We start from the raw sequence: 19380 nt of genomic DNA, 5'->3' as shown, positions 1-19380 counted from the left end.
GATAGGTGTGCTACCATCAGGTGGGTTGGACCTGTATGGTAGTCATGTAGTGGGGGTATATAGTCTGGTTTGGCAGGGTTCACCTTACTCAGCACCCCAATAGGAGTGGAGCCTCATTGTGAAACTGCCATGTGTTCGCCTGTTGCTTAATAAAGCCCATTGTTATTTTGAGCTGGACTGTCTCCTCTTTTTGTTTGAGTTTAAAACTCGATATAATATGAATTGAAATACTGCACTTTGTAATGCTTTGAAGTGTTTCTTTTGTAAACTCTATAAGTCACCCTGGATAAGGAAGTCTTTTAAGACATTTATAAGGAATAACAGACTAGTGGTTTACACCTCAGGGGGTGTTCAGATCTGATTCTTTAACTCTACATTATATAATTTCACATTTTCCAAGACTAGGAACATAAGTTATGGATCAGTTAGGAAAATAATTGTGTTCAATTAAGGGAATTCTGGGCTGTGGGGACTCATGGTAAAGGTACCATGACATTTTCCTTGCAGGACACAGGATTGAACAAAACCCGGAAAAGGACATAATAGTGAGTACAATTTATGTCTCATGTACGATTTAGCCTCTTATGCCCTCGATTTAATATTTCGTGGGAACGATATCTTGTGGCACAATCCAGTATTTTTATGAATGTGTGCTATGCTGACATATAAGGAAGAGCTGTGAAATCTAGATCTCATATGGACCATTACATCATGCATATGAGATACTAAATTGTTCTCACAAAATATTTATTTTGTCTCCCATGTTCCTTCCTGGGCTGCATGGATTGTGCGGTCTTAATATTAATATTAAAATGCAAAACAAGTCATGTCAAACTCTCACCTTAACAACAATAGGTTGTCTGTTTTTGTATTTTTTACAAATTTGATATTGTTTACAATTTTACTTATGTTTGTTTGTTAAAAGAGAGGAGTGGCAACCATTTTCCTGACAGGAAAATTTCACTGTATCTCATCCAAGTTGTTTAGGTATCTGTTCCGAATGATCTCTTAATTACCACATTTGCAGAAATGCCTGTGTCATTAATCAAAATGTATCAAAACTGATACTTTAAGTTTGACCTACTTTTCTTGCTGGATTGGAGCTCAGTGGGGACAGGGTTGGTGGCCCCTATAACAGACAATGGCTCCAGTGGTGGCAAAAATGAGCAAAAATGTAGCCAATCATATTAACACAAAATTTATGAAGTAGGTAAAATGAATAGGATTCTGTAAGCTTTTTGATTTGTACTTATAGACCACAGAGCTCACATGGCTCAGTTGTATACTCTCAGATCAAATTGTAACTTGCTGAATCATTTTGTTAACTATTCAGTAGCAACAGGCTGTCTAGGTGTTTTTGGTGTTATTTCTTTCCTCAAGGGCCCAGTGGGTGGGGTTTGAGCTGTCCAATGGTAGACGTTTCTTGTTTTGTCCAAAATCCACTATAGTCCAACAGACAATATAATAACATAAGCAATCAGGAGCAAACTCATATCACATGCTGCTTTGTTTTAATGATGAAACTGAGAATGTACAGTTTGAATGTGGTCAATATAGTTTTGAAAATCAAGTTAATGCAGTTTATGTGATTTTACAATTGTCTCATTACATTGTTCACCCTATTCAGGAAATTTAGCTCTTGAAGAATTGTTATCCACTTTAGATGAAGCAAGCTAGTGTTGCATAGCTATTGGGGATATTAGTGATATACAATTTATCACTAACAACACACTTTGCTTCTCCACTTTGCTTCTGTGAGTTTTTCCATCTCTGAGAACTTTAATATCTTTGAAACTCTAACCCCATACAAGATACATGTAACATAATTTACCTTATAAAGTTAAAGACACTAACTGCACATAGCTTACAAAAAGAATTGTCCAACCATGAGAAGTTCAGCTACAATTCACACACGTAGGCCTATAGGTTATTTACTCTGTTGAGAATTAGAGTTTAAACCAAGCAAAATATCTACATTTTACCAAGGAGGAATTTGTTATTATTTTTGTGCAAAATTACATATTTTCTGTTGTTTTTAAGATGTGCAGATAATCAATTTACTGCTTTTCAAGTTTTTCATCCAGAGGGACAGAAAGAGATTAGTTTCAATTAGTCACATGTTTTCTAATCTGAACTGAAGCTGCAGTTCAGGTGAATGACACAGGGTGAAATATTACCTCTGAATGGGCGATCATCCAAAGTAAAGCTTATTGGGAAACTCTATTGGGGGGGAAGGTTACTGTTGTTGAATGTTTTTATGTAAGTATTTAGATTCCTTAAAGTCATTTACACACACATCTTACAATATGAAATAGTCCCCAAAACGTCTGAGGTAAAGCCAGCAGAAGCGTGACACAGATGCTTCATGCATAAAGTTGATATTTCTATCATGGGCAGGAGAGAGGAAAACAGGAAAATTCCTATATTTTAGAGTATGGGTTTTGATACAGCAGCAACTTGCAGTTTGGATTACCTTTAAATTAAGTTTAACTCCAAGAAGATAGAAATTGATATGGAAATTCGATCCTTTATTTGAAAATGACTAGCCCTGTGTGCTGTTAAATTTGTAACGAGTGGTAAAGTAACTAGAGGAGCTCTGTGGTGCCATTGTGCCAGAAGCCATATAGGATTACACAACACAGTGAGGTGTAGAGATGCACATCATGATTGAAACATAAGGTCATGAGTGACTGGTGTGCAAACACGTACTTTTCAAGGGGTACACGACAGCTTTGTCATGACTAGATTCTATTTCAGCTCTTCTTATTAATTTGTTCAGTGTACCTGAAGAACAGGATGGAGCATAAGCTGCATCCTAGTGAAAAAGCTTAGTTTGCTGCAGTTTCCCAGGAGGTTGAAACCATGTCAAAAATCTCTCAGCTTCATATATATGTCCAAAGTTATTTGATCTGGAGTCATCCACCAACCTAGCCTGGGCATTGCAGCCAATCCAAAAATTCGAACCACTCTCTATCTGGAGGGAGTAGAAAAATAGCATTCCATTTGTACAAAAAGAAAAGGTGTTTTAATACCCCCCAGTTCTGTTGTAAATTGCATTTGTATAAATATGTTTTTGTTTTTTTTCATAACAAATACTCAAGTACGGGGAGCAGAAAACAATTGTTAGGCAGTACTGCCAAAGTTGCATGTATAGATGGCTTGCTGTCATCAGATTATTCTGTTAATCATACAGATTTGTTTAATTCAGAATAATGATCACAATATTAAAAGAAAACACAAAAAACTGGAAAGTAACAAAGAACTTGTGTGCTAATTAAAATAAAAAGTGACTATTTTGTATTATTGTACAGTTTTCATCAATTTAGTATTGATAGTAATGCATATGTAATAGTCATATAGTCAACTTTACATGTCTTAATTTGTGTCGTCCCACTTCATTTCCTGTGCAGTGCAAAGCAGTTTAATTGAGTAATTGATATTTAGAGAATTGAAAGCCCTTGTGTCACCGTGGGGGGTTGGTCATTCCCAGGACAGTGCAGGTGAGAGGATACATGAGCCGAGGCAGTCGCCTGCAGTGTTCCCTGGTTGTTGGTGTCTTTGAATGTATTTTAATGATTTTAAAATTCCTTGTATTTAATTGATTTTAATGAACTGCTGGGGAGCTAATCTCTCCCACAACACTGGTCCCCTCAGTGTCATCCCATAGGTGCTACACATATTTAATTTCAGTTTAATCAGTGGTGTTGAAAGATTTATCTTCATGTATGTTTGCAGTCATTATATTGGTAATACTTCTTTAGAAGGAGATCTCTGGTCTTTTCTAGTTTTTTTATTTTATTTAGGATGTGTAGGCATAGAGGACATGTAACCTTCTCTTGTAAAAACATGCATTCCAGGTAGCTTATCAAGATTATGATTTACATTCTGTTTGAAATACTAAACTAGCCTGACTTTACAGGCCTATATCTACAAAAGGGATAAAGCTAGTAGTGTGCCTCATCATTTGTTTAAAGCTCACTTGCAGAGATTATCAGTAAGATAAATGTCTAATTAAGAATAAACCATACAGGTTTTGTTGTAAATATCCACTCCCCTCCATTTGAAACAATGTTATTTGGGCATTTTAGTTTAATAAATGTTCAGTAAACTATACTTATTCATCAGTCCTGTATTTGCAGTCTGTTGAACATTGGTTCAGCCTGGAATCAGACTGCAAAGATTCCAGCTGAAAGGACTTCGTAAACGTGTGACTGTCATTCCATTGATTTGTATGAATGTGTGTACAGCTTATCTATCTATATCTGTCTATTTGCGTATGTCGATTTATCTATATATTTACTCAAAAAGGTTTTTCAAGGATGCCAACGTATTAGTGCACCGAGTTGGTTTTCTACTGTTTAACTTGTTAACATTGCTTAGAGGAACATTGCAAATAAAAGTTTATAAACATATCTTTTTTTCTCTCTCCCCAATCCAGGGGTCATGTCAAGGTTTGGAGTGATATTGAACACAATTACATCCTGCTTTGCTCCTCATCCAGTTCTGACCAGTGCAATATGGTTTATTCCTGGAGTGACACAACTAAGGTAACCGATTGTGACAATTGTACGTAATTGTTCCAAAGCAACAATTTGCACATCCCTGACATAAACATGTCAAATTAAGTAGAGGCTTGCAAAGTGAAACATACATTATAATTATATATATATATATATATATATATATATATATATATATAATTTTTTATTTTATTTTTAATTAAGAAGAGATGTTTAATTTTGTTCTTATGTTTACTGCAATTTGAATTTTGCCTGATGTCTTCCAGCATATTTTCTCCTGTTGCACAGAAAGAATTGTACAATTAGTTATAAACATAAAACAAAGTCTAATTCCATCACAAAGCCAATTATTTGTTTCATAATGTTATGTACTGTGTTTCTATAAAGAAGTCTTTTAAGGGAAACTACTTTAAATAATCACTACAAAAAATAAATCCTCAATGATTAATCTCTTTTTGTTGAATTTATTACTTGCAATAGCATCCTATAATGAAACTCCATCTGCAGTAATTTCATAGTTTTATGGAAACTCTTTACAAAGAGTACAATAGTTTTTAGTGTTGTGCTTTAAAGTCAAGATATTTTCACACTTAATATGCAAATATAACATTTATTTTGTTCATACCTTAAAACAACATTTAAATACAACCATTGTGTACAACATCTTCCCCACTTGGATCATAATATATAATAATATATAATAATATATACTGCATATTGTATTGTACTATACAAAAAAAGATTATATATATATATATATATATATATATATATATATATATAGAGAGAGAGAGAGAGAGAGAGAGAGAGAGAGAGAGTAATTTATACATTTGATGGGATACATTAAAGGTTTTAAGGTGCATTCATATGAGTGAAACATTTGTAAATAGTAAAGTGCGATTTCTTGGAATTTTCACTGTTGAATAACAATCTGTTATTAATGTTTGGTCAAGATTTTTTTTTTTTTTAGTCTGTTTTTATCCCCTTTTTAACAGTTTTTATGTCAGGTTTCTTTTGCCTTTTGAGGTATTTTTTACTCTCTGCATAATACATTCCTTTCTTCTCGTTTTTCTTATCAGCATTCCAGTGCAAGTACTGCTTTCAGAAGGTCGCTGAACTGTATATAGGTTGTCCTCAGGTTTAAAGATTAAAGGCAGCTTGAGGAAGCGCAAAGTTGTTACCTGTTCAAAAAAAAAAATGGAATAGCAAAAGTGTTCAGAATATATTTCTCTGTGAATTGATCAATTGTATCTGGCACACAATTTTTAAGTAGAGGTAAAATAGGAGTAGCCAAGTTGTTTATCTTGCTGAATAATTACATTCTTGGTGAAGGTTTAACTAACGTCTCGACACAATTGCCATTTCAAATCTGTTCCCAAAAGGATCATGCATCTTGAAAGTATACAGCACATAATTCATATTTGCATAAGAATAATTATTGCAGAGCTGTAGTATTTCTCTTTAGGCATTATTGTGTATGTTTCTCTAAAATAGTTAATTAATGGAGACCATTTTACTTTTGGCTACAAGTGGAATTTTTTTCAATGTGGATAGAATCAGGTAACTTCTCTTTCCATAACTATGTAGTGCATTATTTAATGTAAGAACTATTTTCAAGAAAGTGAAAAATTGTACAGCTTTTTGAACTCCTGCTCTTAGTGTAGCAGAAAACTGTATCTGTTTAGAACATTTTAGAACAAGTTAATTGGAAAAAAATACTAACTCGTTGCACAAGATATTGAGCTTAAAATAAAATTTTATAATTACATGTATGTGTTATTTCATTTGTGTTTGTTTATCTATCTAATTAGTTGTATTTGTTGCTTACTGTACTTTCGTGTTAGTATTGTTTCCCATGCTAGGTAACTATACCTGGAGCTACTAAGGGGGAAGGAAATAAGTGTTGCATATGGTAGCACTGTATAATGCTTTATTTAACAATGCTTGCTGAAACAATAGCAGATAATTCTGTAGTGCATTTAGTACAGGACATATACGAATATAAAAAATAAGATGAAAGCTATGATGCAAACACCTCCTGTTGTTTCACTGCTCTCATATCTTCAGATATAGCCAGAAGGAGACTTTATTAAACTCTCATTTTTTATTGCAATAGTGGTCTAGAATGGCATGTAACCTCTGGAGAAACAACAAAGATTTATAAGGTTCACACATCCTCCATGAAACAAACTAGAAAGGACAGAACAGGAAAAAAGAGAGATAAAAGGCTCCTTTCATGCTGACATGCATTGATTTTTTTCAGAGTCCTTGTATTTCAGTAGTGTTTTACTTTTGTTGCGCACAGTTAATATGTGAATCACCAAATCATTCATTACCTCATCGCCTGATGAATGCTACTGGCAGCTTTCGGTTAGGGACCAGTGTTCCAGAATGGATCGCTTCCACTGGCTTGTGATCAGTCGGCACAATTTCATATTCCCTTACGACCTGCGATCCAAAAAGCAAATACAATGGTTTGTCACTTCAAAAGTTTGAATTACAAGTAGTAGTACCTGCACTGTGTAGTTTCTAGGACATATTCCAAACGAATGCTTGAAAAGGTAATGTAATGCCTACATGAAAAACAGAAACCCGAAGGAGTTCAAGCACCTGCATTTGTTACAAGTCTATTAAGAAGATCAGCTTTAAACCATTGAAAACATTAAGATTGATGGTAGCAGCTGTAGATATAGACCTCACTGTCGTTCAGTCTATGTATGGTTTAGCTAATGTGATTTTGTAAAGTCCAATTATGAAGCTTTATTCCAATTGTTATTTTCCATCTGCCATGTCTTTTGTTTAAGTACTATGATTGCAAAAACATTCTGCTTTTCAAAATGTCCGTGCTACAGACATCCTGTACAGATAATGTAGGCGCCTTGGTGATTTAGTATGTGCAGCTGTGTGATTGTGGGCAGTTGTTGCGGTGTGCCTCAGCCCTGGCCTTACCCAGCACAGAGCTAACTGCAGCTGCAGCTCCGCCAGGCGCCGGCCAATGCACATCCTCTTGCCAATGCCAAACGGCACATGGGCAAATGGGTTGATGGTGTTCTGCTGCAGCCAGCGCTCTGGTTTAAACTGCTTCCCTTCGTCAAAGTACTCATCATTTGAACTCAGAGCATGGCTGTTGATCATCAAAATGGTCTGCAAGGAAATATGGTGGTTGAGTTCAGTTATCTTGCACAATATTCAGAACATGTTATAAATTAAAATGTAATGTTTGTATGTTAAATGTTTATATGGTTTATTTGTACAATGTTCTTGCAAGATCCCAATGGCATTAAAATGTACAGTTTTCACTATCTGTTTTTTGGTGAATCAGTTCAATACAAAAACAGTTTGGCTGTTCAAGGGATTACTTGGGTCTGGCTTTGAGGTGAAATTGAGCAGTGTTGTGGGAGGAATACACCTACTGATGTAATGCCTGCCTGCTGTCAGGACTAATTTCACTGAGTCACTGAGTCCCCAGTTACAAAGACCAAAGCTCTAGTAACATTCAATGCTACTTACACCCTTAGGTAGAACATAACCCCCAAGGACTGTTTCTTTGTCTAACGTCCGGCTTGTAAAAGGAACAGAGGGAGATAACCTGCAAGAAATTGACACCATGAGTAACCAGCAGTGATGCAGAATCGATTATGTCTTGATTTGTAGTGGAATATTATAAGCTTTTGATGTTTTTCTTCTCTTTTCTATCATTTATGTGCACACAGTGAAAGATCACCTGATATTATTTAGTGTTTAAATAGTATTATTATTTTTGTTAGTGCTATCAGTAAGGCTAGTGTTGACACTGTAGCCGTATATATAAATATTTGTCCTGAATAATGTACTGGAGAGGTTGGAAGTGCTGATTAAAATTTATATTACATACCGCATAGACTCTTTCAGGCAGGCCTTGAGGTAAGGCAGTTTCTTAATATGTTCAGCAGTTGGGACGTGACTGACGGGCACCACGTCCTGGATTTCCTTGTAAAGCTTCCCTTGAGCACATGGGTTGCGAGAGAGATTGAAAATAGCCCACAGCAAGCTGTTGGCAGTCTGAAACAGGGATGAAGGAAACAATAACACATCATTTGGAATGCAAATTACATACTCGGGGGTTGCTATGATTATAGGTGTCTAATTGTATTTTAAAACTACTAAGTTTACTTGTACCTGGGTTATTTCATTACTCTGGTTTCTTAAGTTTTGATGGTTTTAATTGTTTTAAACCATTAATCCACTTTTACTTGTTTTATAAACCATTGGTGTCTCAATTATCTTAGTGATCCATTAACATCGATTTGTTTTGAAACCATGTGGAGACATCTCATGTTTCTTCCTCCTTACTTAACCACTGTTCACTTAATTAAACAAATTAAAGTTTAATTGAGTGGCTCCCCCTGGTGTCAGAATACACCTGACTGGACTTCCATCAAGTTCTTCCATCTAGCCATGTTGTTTCAATATGGTTTGTTTACATATTAGACTAAACTTCCTTTCGACCCATGATGTCACAGGGGAGCTTTGACAATATGACAAAGAGTATTGAAGTTCCTATTGTGGTGTGTGGTATATGCTTAATTTGCTGCATAATTTCTGTATTCTAATACATTGTATTCAACTAATATCCATCCCCTACTTCTGTTCTTCTTTAGCAGGGCTAAGTGTGATGTGAAAGCAGTTCCCTGTAAAAAATACATCTTCCTGAAAGGGGGTTCCTTACCGTTTCTACTCCACCAATCTGGAGTTCAGTGGTGGCAGCATACATCTCTTTCTTGGTCAGGTGGCTGCGGTGGTAGATGTCACAGAGGAAGTCATTTGTAGATGTTGCAGAGTTTCTATTCAGTCTCTTGTTAATGTAGGTTTTAGCTGGAGAAGACATAAAAATAAATGTCAGAGGCTTGATTGTGCTTTAAATATACAAATGGGTGGCAACATACAAAAAGGCCAGAGATAAAAGGTCTTTCAAATATACACCTTCATTGTCTCCACCTAGATTGAATCTGCTATGGAACTTTTATTATCAAATATTAGTGCATTTATATATTTATTAGCAAATCATGATGATTATGATCATAACCCTTTATGATCATAATCATCATGATTTGCTAATAAATATATAGAGAATCTACAGAGAACATCATAAACTGCGTGTTGTTAGTAACCACTTTATTCTAAACCCTGAAGTAGATAGGTTTCTATAACTCCATAGTGGGCTTTAATCATTAACCACTGACTTCAAAATGAAGCAGCTGATAAAAACAGAAAAATTCTCAACCAATTGTTGTCCTGGAGTAACCCTTTGAAGAATGGCACAAGTGTTTATATCTGTGAACAGAGCAGTGTTCTTGTGTGGCATTTGCAAAGAGAACAACAACATATCTGTGTAGCGCAACACTAGGTCAACATTCAATCTGCACCTGCTGCTGCTACTACAAATATTTGGCAGCACTTCCCATGGCAGGTCATCTAGTTTACTGCCCCGTAGCCACTACAGAGCAGGTAATACATTCCCAATCGCATCACCTCACAGGGACTTAGTTTTAAGTATTTTTAAGGTCATACGTCATCTGCTGAGGAACTGTACACTGTGGTCATTCCCACCTGTGCTGAATATGCAGTCCCAGGCGGCAGTATGGTCCTGCCACGTCTTGGTGTTGAAGCTTTTGTGGAGCTCGACAGGAGTCACCATCATTGTTCCGAAAGTATTCATCATCTACCAAAAAAAAAAAAAATGACAGCAAGAAAGGGAATCTATAATTATTTTAAAATACAACAACTCCTGTTAAGAAATATTATACACTTGTTTTAGATGTATGACAACAATGATTGGTGACTGGATAAAAGGCTAGATCTGTTTCAATGTTTCAAGGATCATGTTTGCAATGTTTTCTAGTTAAATAATGCTTATTTTACTGGTTCACTGTTGCCAAGAAAGCTGATGGCAAGGCAAGCTTTCTCTCACACTGACAGGCTCAGCAGCATGGTTACTGCTAGCCTTCAGACCTCCAGGTGAACTCAATGAACCCGGTGCCTGTGAAAACTTGCAAAAGACTCATGCAATGTGGTGAGCTGTGGTAGAAATTCAAATTTGTGTCTATTGAAATATTGTTACTTTTCCTGACTGAATAGCTTAATTTACAAGTTGAGGAAATTAGTTTTCATCAGGAATAGGCTTTTCACTAGGAAACAACTTGTCTGCTGAAATAATCATATGGCGTTTATTTTTATAATGTACTTACAGTTTTGACTGCTGTAATAAACTTCAAAGCTTCTTCATTGACTTCTTTCTGCAGAAGCCCAAACCTCTTGTCATACAACACCAGGCAAATAGCTGGACACAGACCAGAAACTTGTTAATAAACAGGAGGGGACTGAACAGACAACATACAGAGCTGTGTTAGTTATGCAGTTATTATTTAATATTTAATATTTAATATATATGTATCTAAGTTGTTGTTATTATTATTTTTACTAAACTCATATTTTACCACACTTTCCCATTTAATTCCTCCCCCCCCCAAAAAAAAAAAAAAAAAATCCAATCACCTGTTGTATGTTCAGTGTAAATACACGAGCAACCAGACTTACTTTCAAAAGACCATTTGTTCAGCTCGCAGTACAAATCCTCTATCTGTCCCTTTTCGGTTCTTACAGCCTCAATCCTTTTAATGAAGTCGATCAGGACCTGCAATTTCCCAATTTAAATTGATTATTTATAATTACATTATAAATAATTACGTTATTAATTGTGTCTAGATGAACTGTTATCTACTTTATGGAAAATTGCCATTGTAATGATATTATTATTCTATCAACAATTCTATATTCATTGATGTATTAACATTGTTATGATTATTATTTCGTTTAAAGGCACATACCTGATTGATTTTTCCATCCAGTTTCGAGACTTCTGTTGGTTTCATTAATTTCTGCTGAAATGCGCTTCTTACTCTTTGCCAGTCTTTTCCTTCCCTGCGCAATAGATAGATATCGATAGATAACTAAATAAATGAATAGTTTGATTCTGTCGAAATACAGAATTTTATCTTTATAAAGAAATTTTTTTAGATATGCTAACAAGAAATGAAACGCGGTATGTTTAAACGGAAAAATACAATAATAACAATTAACGGTTAATAATGATATACATAATGTATGTTCAACATCATTTATATATATATGTTTTACATTGTACGTAAGTGCTGACAGTTTTGATCATTTTGCCAGACAAGACGTCCTTACATTATTGCGTGGTGTGTGGATATTAAGTTAAATAAATATTCAATATCCAACAAATATGTTACAGTATAATTTAAACAACATCCCCTGGACAGAATGTGACATTTATTTTTTACGAAGCAAAAATGAATTTGTCAATTCTGCCATTACTGCAACAAATAATAGGCTAGTTATGGTTTTGTGTCCAATATTTCCCGATCCTTATAATAATGTGGCGTAACTGCTTGGTATGAAGACGATACTGATCTTAAATGGTATGAATATGTGGATCCCAATGGGGATTCAAGACTCACAGTATGAGGAGCCCGTACGCCTCGTCCCGGTAGTCTCTGTAGGCTTTCCAGGGCTTGATTTGGAGCCGCTGCGGGTACCTGCCCTCCGTCCTGTACAGCGCCTCCAGCAGGCAGGGGGCGCCGATGTGGACCGACTCAAAGGAGCCCAGCTTCATCCGGAACATCTTTCCAAACTTTTTGTGGTAACCGACCTGCGGAGACACAAGAAGAGCTTGTTCTACTGGTGCTTCTTAACCACTATTATACTTTATAGAACCTGTTTATTATTATTATTATTATTATTATTATTATTATTATTATTATTATTATTATTATTATTATTTACCAGTGCCTCGTGTTGCCTTTTCAAGCCTCCCTTCCTGAGGAGCTCTATGAGGCTGCCAACCACGGGCCAGCTGGTGGGTCCCGGTATGGCGGCCAAACTGTGCCCGCAAGGGGCAACATCTGCCTCAACTTTGGTGTCCAGCACGCATGCCGATGAAGTTGGCATGTTATGCTGCAACCCACCCGATTTATTTTTTAAGAATCCCAAAAGCTGGGGAGTTTTTGTAATCTGCCTTTTCATTGTATTATTATTATTATTATTATTATTATTATAAATCAACTCAGTTCTGAAATGTATTTTTGAATGATGATTTTTCTTTCACCTTCTCTTTATGAAATAGGTCCATCTTGCTACATTATATACCCTAAGGGATGTTAGTTACATCTGGACGTGTAGCCAATCAGGAGCCGTTGCGAGTTGGTGTGGCTGGCGAGCCCACCATTCATGTTTTAGCTGTGCTGTGTGTAACGCGTGACCCCGGGTAGATCGAGGAAGTGAACTTGCTCACTACTCTATAAATAAACATGCCCGGGGTGACGAGGTTCACCGAGACACGGATTCCTTTCCCACTTTGACGTTTGGGAGGGACCGGAACTTTCCCTGTGTAAATGTGTTGCTACTACAAACACTACTACGAGCAAGCTCTTGCTTGAACAAATATTTGCTAAATGGTTTACTGAATTTGCTTTGATTTCATTCCCCCCGTTTCATGTTGAACATTATTTTTTTCTCTCTCTCTCTCCTTTAATTGTATGATAGTTCAAGTCATGCAACAATAATACATTTCCGTAGCTGATGATACCAATAATCTGAGAAGTTCAATAGAACTGTGCTTCTGTATTCTGTATCCAAAAAGAAACTTTGAAAAGCACGGGCCCCGGGCTTGGGGGGAGGGCCCAAATGGGAAAACTCCCCCCCCCGCTCTCACCGGCGAAAGCACCGTCCGCCCCCCCGCTCTCACGGGAGTAAATACCAACCCCTTGTTGCCTGGGGCCCCCACATACCCTAGAATCGCCACTGTGTATATATATCTATATACACACACAGTACTGTGCAAAAGTTTTATGCAGGTGTGAAAAAATGCTGTAAAGGAAGAATGCTTTCAAAAATAGACATGTTAATAGATTACATGTATCAATTAACTAAATGCAACGTGAGTGAACAGAAGAAAAATCTAAATCAAATCCATATTTGGTTTGACCACCCTTTGCCTTCAAAACAGCATCAATTCTTCTAGGTACACTTGCACAAAGTCAGGGATTTTGTAGGCATATAGTCAGGTGTATGATTAAACAATTATACCAAACAAGTGCTAATGATCATCAATTCAATATGTAGGTTGAAACATAATCATTAACTGAAACAGAAACAGCTGTGTAGGAGGAATAAAACTGGGTGAGGAAAGCAAAACTCAGATAACAAGGTGAGGTTGCTGAAGACAACAAAGTTTACTGTCAAAAGTCATACACCATGGCAAGACTGAGCACAGCAACAAGACACAAGGTACACAAATGCAGACAACAGTGAAGCATGGTGGAGGTTCCTTGTAAGTTTGGGGCTGCATTTCTGTAAATGGAGTTGGGGATTTGGTCTGAATGAATGGTCTCCTCAATGCTGAGAAGTACAGGCAGATACTTATCCATCATGCAATACCATCAGGGAGGCATCTGATTGGCCCCAAATTTATTCTGCAGCAAGACAACGACCCCAAACATACAGTGAAAGTCATTAAGAACTATCTTCAGCATAAAGAAGAACAAGGAGTCCTGGAAGTGATGGTATGGCCCCCACAGAGCCCTGATCACAACATCATCGAGTCTGTCTGGGATTACATGAAGAGTGAGAAGCAACTGAGGCTGCCTAAATCCACAGAAGAACTGTAGTTAGTTCTCCAAGATGTTTGGGCCAACCTACCTGCCGAGTTCCTTCAAAAACTGTGTGCAAGTGTACCTAGAAGAATTGATGCAAGGCAAAGGGTGGTCATACCAAATATGAATTTGATGTAGATTTTTCTTCAGTTCACTCACGTTGCATTTAGTTAATTGATAAATATAATCTATTAACATGTCTATTTTTGAAAGCATTCTTCCTTTACAGCATTTTTTCACACCTGCCTAAAACTTTTGCACAGTACTGTATATATATATACTGATCAGCCATAACATTATGACCACTGACAGGTGAAGTGAATAACACTGATAATCTCGTTATCATGGCACCTGTCAGTGGGTGGGATATATTAGGCAGCAAGTGAACATTTTGTCCTCAAAGATGATGTGTTAGAAGCAGGAAAAATGGGCAAGCGTAAGGATCTGAGTGACTTTGACAAGGGTCAAATTGTGATGGCTAGACGACTGGGTCAGAGCATCTCCAAAACTGCAGCTCTTGTGGGGTGTTCCCGGTCTGCAGTGGTCAGTACCTATCAAAAGTGGTCCAAGGAAGGAAAAGCGATGAACCGGCAACAGGGTCATGGGCGGCCAAGGCTCATTGATGCACGTGAGGAGCGAAGGCTGGCCCGTGTGGTCCGATCCAACAGACGAGCTACTGTAGCTCAAATTGATGAAAAAGTTAATGCTGGTTCTGATAGAAAGGTGTCAGAACACACAGTGCATCGCAGTTTGTTATGTATGGGGCTGCGTAGCCGCAGACCAGTCAGGGTGCCCATGCTGACCCTTGTCCACTGCCGAAAGCACCTACAATGGGCATGTGAGCATCAGAACTGGACCACGGAGCAATGGATGAAGGTGGCCTGGTCTGATGAATCACGAGTTCAAGGTGTTGACTTGACTTGACTTGTCTCAATCCAATTGAGGATCTGTGGGATGTGCTGGACAAACAAGTCCGATCCATGGAGGCCCCACCTCGCAACTTACAGGACTTAAAGGATTTGCTGCTAACGTCTTGGTGCCAGATACCACAGCACACCTTGAGAGGTCTAATGGAGTCCATGCCTCGACGGGTCCGGGATGTTTTGGTGGCAAAAAGGGGACCTTCACAATATTAGGCAGGTGGTCATAATGTTATGGCTGATCAGTGTACATATATATACATGTATATGTGTGTGTGTGTATATGTAAATCTGTATATGTGTGTGTGTGTGTGTGTGTATGTGTATATATATATATATATATATATATACACACACACACATTATTGGGGCACGAATGGCAGGAGCTTCAGTCACAAAGACTGCTCAACTGGCTAGTGTTTCAACAGGAACACTGACTAAAGTTGCATCTGTATTTAGATCTGTGGGAAAGACATCAGTAAACAGGGTTGGAAATTGTGGTCGAAAGTGTACATTCCATGACTATGATGCTTGTGCATTACTGTGATATATAAGGAAAAACAGAAGACCAACTCTTTCCCAGGTGACTGAGAATGTCAATGCATGACGTGATCAGACTGTGTCAGCAAGAACAGTCCATTGAGAACTACACAGAGAGGGGTGTTATAGTAGGGTTGCAGTGCACAAACCACTCATTACAAAGACAAATGCACATTTGAGAGTTCAGTGGTGCTAAAACCATAGGCACTGGTCTACAGAGATGTGGAGAAAAGTGATATGGTCAGATAAGTCATCCTTCACCATATTCTTGATAAGTGGCCAAGTGCATGTGTGGCAACACCAAGAGAACGATACAGACCAATACATATATACAGATGGGTGACAAAGTGTCTCAGTAAGGTGTTGGGCACCACGAGCCGCCAGAACAGCTTCAATGCTCTTGGCACAGATTCTACGAGTCTCTGGAACTCTACTGGAGGGATAAACACCATTCTTCCAAAAGATATTCCCTCATTTGGTGTTTGGATGATGGTGGTGGAGAGCGCTGTCTAACACGTCAGTCCAAAATCCCCCATAGGTGTTCAATTGGGTTGAGATCTGGTGACTGTGAAGGCCAGATCATATGATTCACATCATGTTCATACTCATCAGACCATTCAGTGTGCCCTGTGGATGGGGGCATTGTCATCCTGGAAGAGACCACTCCCATCAGGATAGAAATGTCCACCATAGGATAAAGGTGATCACTCAGAATAGCTTTGTAGTGATTTGCAGTGACCCTTCCCTCTAAGGGGACAAGTGGACCCAAACTATGCCAGGAAAATGCCCCTGCCAGCATAACAGAGCCTCAGCAGTCAGGCCTGTACTGTTCTCTTGGTGTTGCCACACATGCACTCGCCCACTTGTCAAGAGCACTGCCATTCATGCCCCAATAATGACCCCTCTTTCAAAGTCACTTAGATCCTTTCCTCTTGCCATCTTGATCCAAAATCAAGGTCACCTGGGCTTTTCAGCATTTTTATTCATGCCACAGAACATGATAGGATGTTAATTGCTTAATTATATCATGCAGTATGCCTATTTGCAGGCATCTGCATTCGTTATGTTCCTCCACTCATTTATTCAGGTTTTTCCTTTAATTTGTCACCTGTCTGTATATATATATACACAACAATTCAAAAGTTTGGGGTCACTTGAAAGAAAGAAAAGCAAATATTTTGTCCATTAAAATAACATCAAAATGATCAGAAATACAGTGTAGACATTGTTAATGTTGTAAATGACTATTGTAGCTGGAAACGGCTGATTTGTAATGGAATATCTACATAGGCGTACAGAGTTCCATTATCACAACCATCAGTCCTGTGTTCCAATGGCACGTTGTGTTTGCTAATCCAAGTTTACCATTTTAAAAGGCTAATTGATCATTAGAAAACCCTTGTGCAATTATGTTAGCACAGCTGAAAACTGTTGTGCTGATTAAAGAAGCAATAAATCTGGCCTTCATTAGACTAGTTGATTATCTGGCGCATTAGCAATTGTGGGTTTGATTACAGGCTCAAAAAGTCCCGAAACAAATAACTTTCTTCTGAAACCCATCAGTCTATTCTTGTTCTAAGAAATAAAGGCTATTCCATGCGAGAAATTGCCAAGAAACTGAAGATGTCATACAACCCTGTGTACTACACCCTTCACAGAACAGCGCAAACTGGCTCTAACCAAAATAGAAAGAGGAGTGGGAGGCCCCAGTGCACAACTGAGAAAGAGGACAAATACATTAGAGTGTCTAGATTAAGAAACAGACGCCTCACAGGTCCTCAAATGGCAGCTTCATGAAATAGTACCCGCAAAACACCAGTCTCAAGGTCAACAGTGAAGAGGCAACTCCGGGATGCTGGCCTTCTAGGCAGAGTTGCAAAGAAAAAGCCAGACTGGCCAGTTAAAAGAAAAAATTAAGATGGGCAAAATAATACAGACAATGGACAGTGTTATGGACAAAAAAGTGTTATGGACAGACAAATCTAAGTTTGAAGGAAGGCTATCACTTTGCAACACCATGCCATACCCTGTGGATGGCGCTTGATTGGAGCTAGTTTCCTCCTACAACAGGACAATGACCCAAAGCACAGCACCAAACTATACAAGAACTATTTAAGGAAGAATCAGTCAGCTGGTATTCTGTCTTTAATGGAGTGGTCAGCACTGTCACTGGATCTCAACCCTATTGAGCTGTTGTGGGAGCAGCTTCACCATATGGTACATAAGAAGTGCCCATCAAGCCAATCCAACTTGTGGGAGGTCCTTCAGGAAGCATGGGGTGAAATCTCTTCAGATTACCTCAACAAATTGACAACTAGAATGCCAAAGGTCTGCAAGGCTGTAATTGCTGCAAATGGAGGATTCTTTGACGAAAGCAAAGTTCGAAGGACACAATTATTTTTTCAATTAAAAATAATTATTTCTAACCTTGTCAATGACTATATTTCCTATCCATTTTGCTATATTTCCTATTCAGACTCATTTCATGTATGTTTTCATGGAAAATAAGGAAATGTCCAAGTGACCCCAAACTTTTGAACAGTAGTGTACATAAACTCAGCAAAAAAAGAAACGTCCTCTCACTTTCAACTGCTTTTATTTTCAGCAAACTTAACGTAAATATTTGTATGAACATAAAAAGATTCAACAACTAAGACATAAACTGAACAAGTTTCACACAATGTGACTAACAGAAATGGAATAATGTGTCCCTGAACAAAGGGGGGGTCAAAATCAAAAGTAACAGTCAGTTTCTGGTGTGGCCACCAGCTGCATTAAGTCCTGCAGTGCATCTCCTCCTCATGGACTGCACCAGATTTGCCAGTTTTTGCTGTGAGATGTTACCCCACTTTTCCACCAAGGCACTTGCAAGTTCCCGGACATTTCTGTGCAGGAATAGCCCTAGCCCTCACCCTCCGATCCAATGGGTATCTGGGACCAATGGGATTGGGTTCTTCACTGTGATTGGGTTCTTCACTGGCCATGGCAGAACACTGACATTCCTGTCTTGCAGGAAATCACGTCCAGCGAAGGTGGGTTTGTGCCCATAGGTGACGTTGTTGTTGGTGATGTCTGGTAAGGACCTGCCTTACAACAGGCCTACAAGCCCTCAGTCCAGCCTCTCTCAGCCTATTGCGGACAGTCTAAGCACTGATGGAGAGATTGTGCGTTCCTGGTGTAACTCGGGCAGTTGTTGTTGCCATCCTGTACCTGTCCCGCAGGTGTGATATTCCAATGTACCGATCCTGTGCAGGTGTTGTTACACGTGGTCTGCCACTGTGAGGACAATCAGCTGTCCTTCCTGTCTCCCTGTAGCGCTGTCTTAGGTGTCTCATAGTACGGACATTGCAATTTATTGCCCTGGCCACATCTGCAGTCCTTATGCCTCCTTTCAGGCCTCCATAAGGCACGTTCACGCAGATGAGTAGGGACCCTTGGCTGAAAGGTCTCTTTTGTGTTCTAAGTTTTTATAACTGTGACCTTAATTGCCTACCATCTGTAAGCTGTTAGTGTCTTAACGACCGTTCCACAGGTGCATGTTCATTAATTGTTTATGGTTCATTGAACAAGCATGGAAAACAGTGTTTAAACCCTTTACAATAAAGATCCGTAAAGTTATTTGGATTTTTACAAAATTATCTTTAAAGGGACTTTCTATTTTTGCTGAGAGTATATATATATATATAT

General features: G+C 38.2%; 1 protein-coding gene across 1 annotated transcript; it reads right to left on the bottom strand.

Moving 5' to 3' along the window:
* Positions 1-5460: 5460 nt before the first annotated feature.
* On the bottom strand, positions 5461-12675 carry cyp24a1 (cytochrome P450, family 24, subfamily A, polypeptide 1). The gene is made up of 12 exons (XM_066702762.1): positions 12366-12675; positions 12041-12231; positions 11387-11480; positions 11097-11193; positions 10748-10839; positions 10110-10221; positions 9229-9374; positions 8395-8561; positions 8031-8109; positions 7470-7664; positions 6857-6968; positions 5461-5701 (listed from the first exon to the last, which is right to left on the bottom strand). Exons 1-11 carry the CDS (start codon positions 12603-12605, stop codon positions 6858-6860), a joined length of 1524 nt encoding a protein of 507 aa, XP_066558859.1. The 5' UTR covers positions 12606-12675; the 3' UTR covers positions 5461-5701; position 6857.
* Positions 12676-19380: the final 6705 nt, after the last annotated feature.

The sequence above is a fragment of the Amia ocellicauda genome, chromosome 4, assembly GCF_036373705.1.
Source record: "Amia ocellicauda isolate fAmiCal2 chromosome 4, fAmiCal2.hap1, whole genome shotgun sequence".
In the NCBI taxonomy this organism is placed as follows: Eukaryota; Metazoa; Chordata; class Actinopteri; order Amiiformes; family Amiidae; genus Amia; species Amia ocellicauda.
This window is presented reverse-complemented; position numbering and strand designations above follow the sequence as displayed.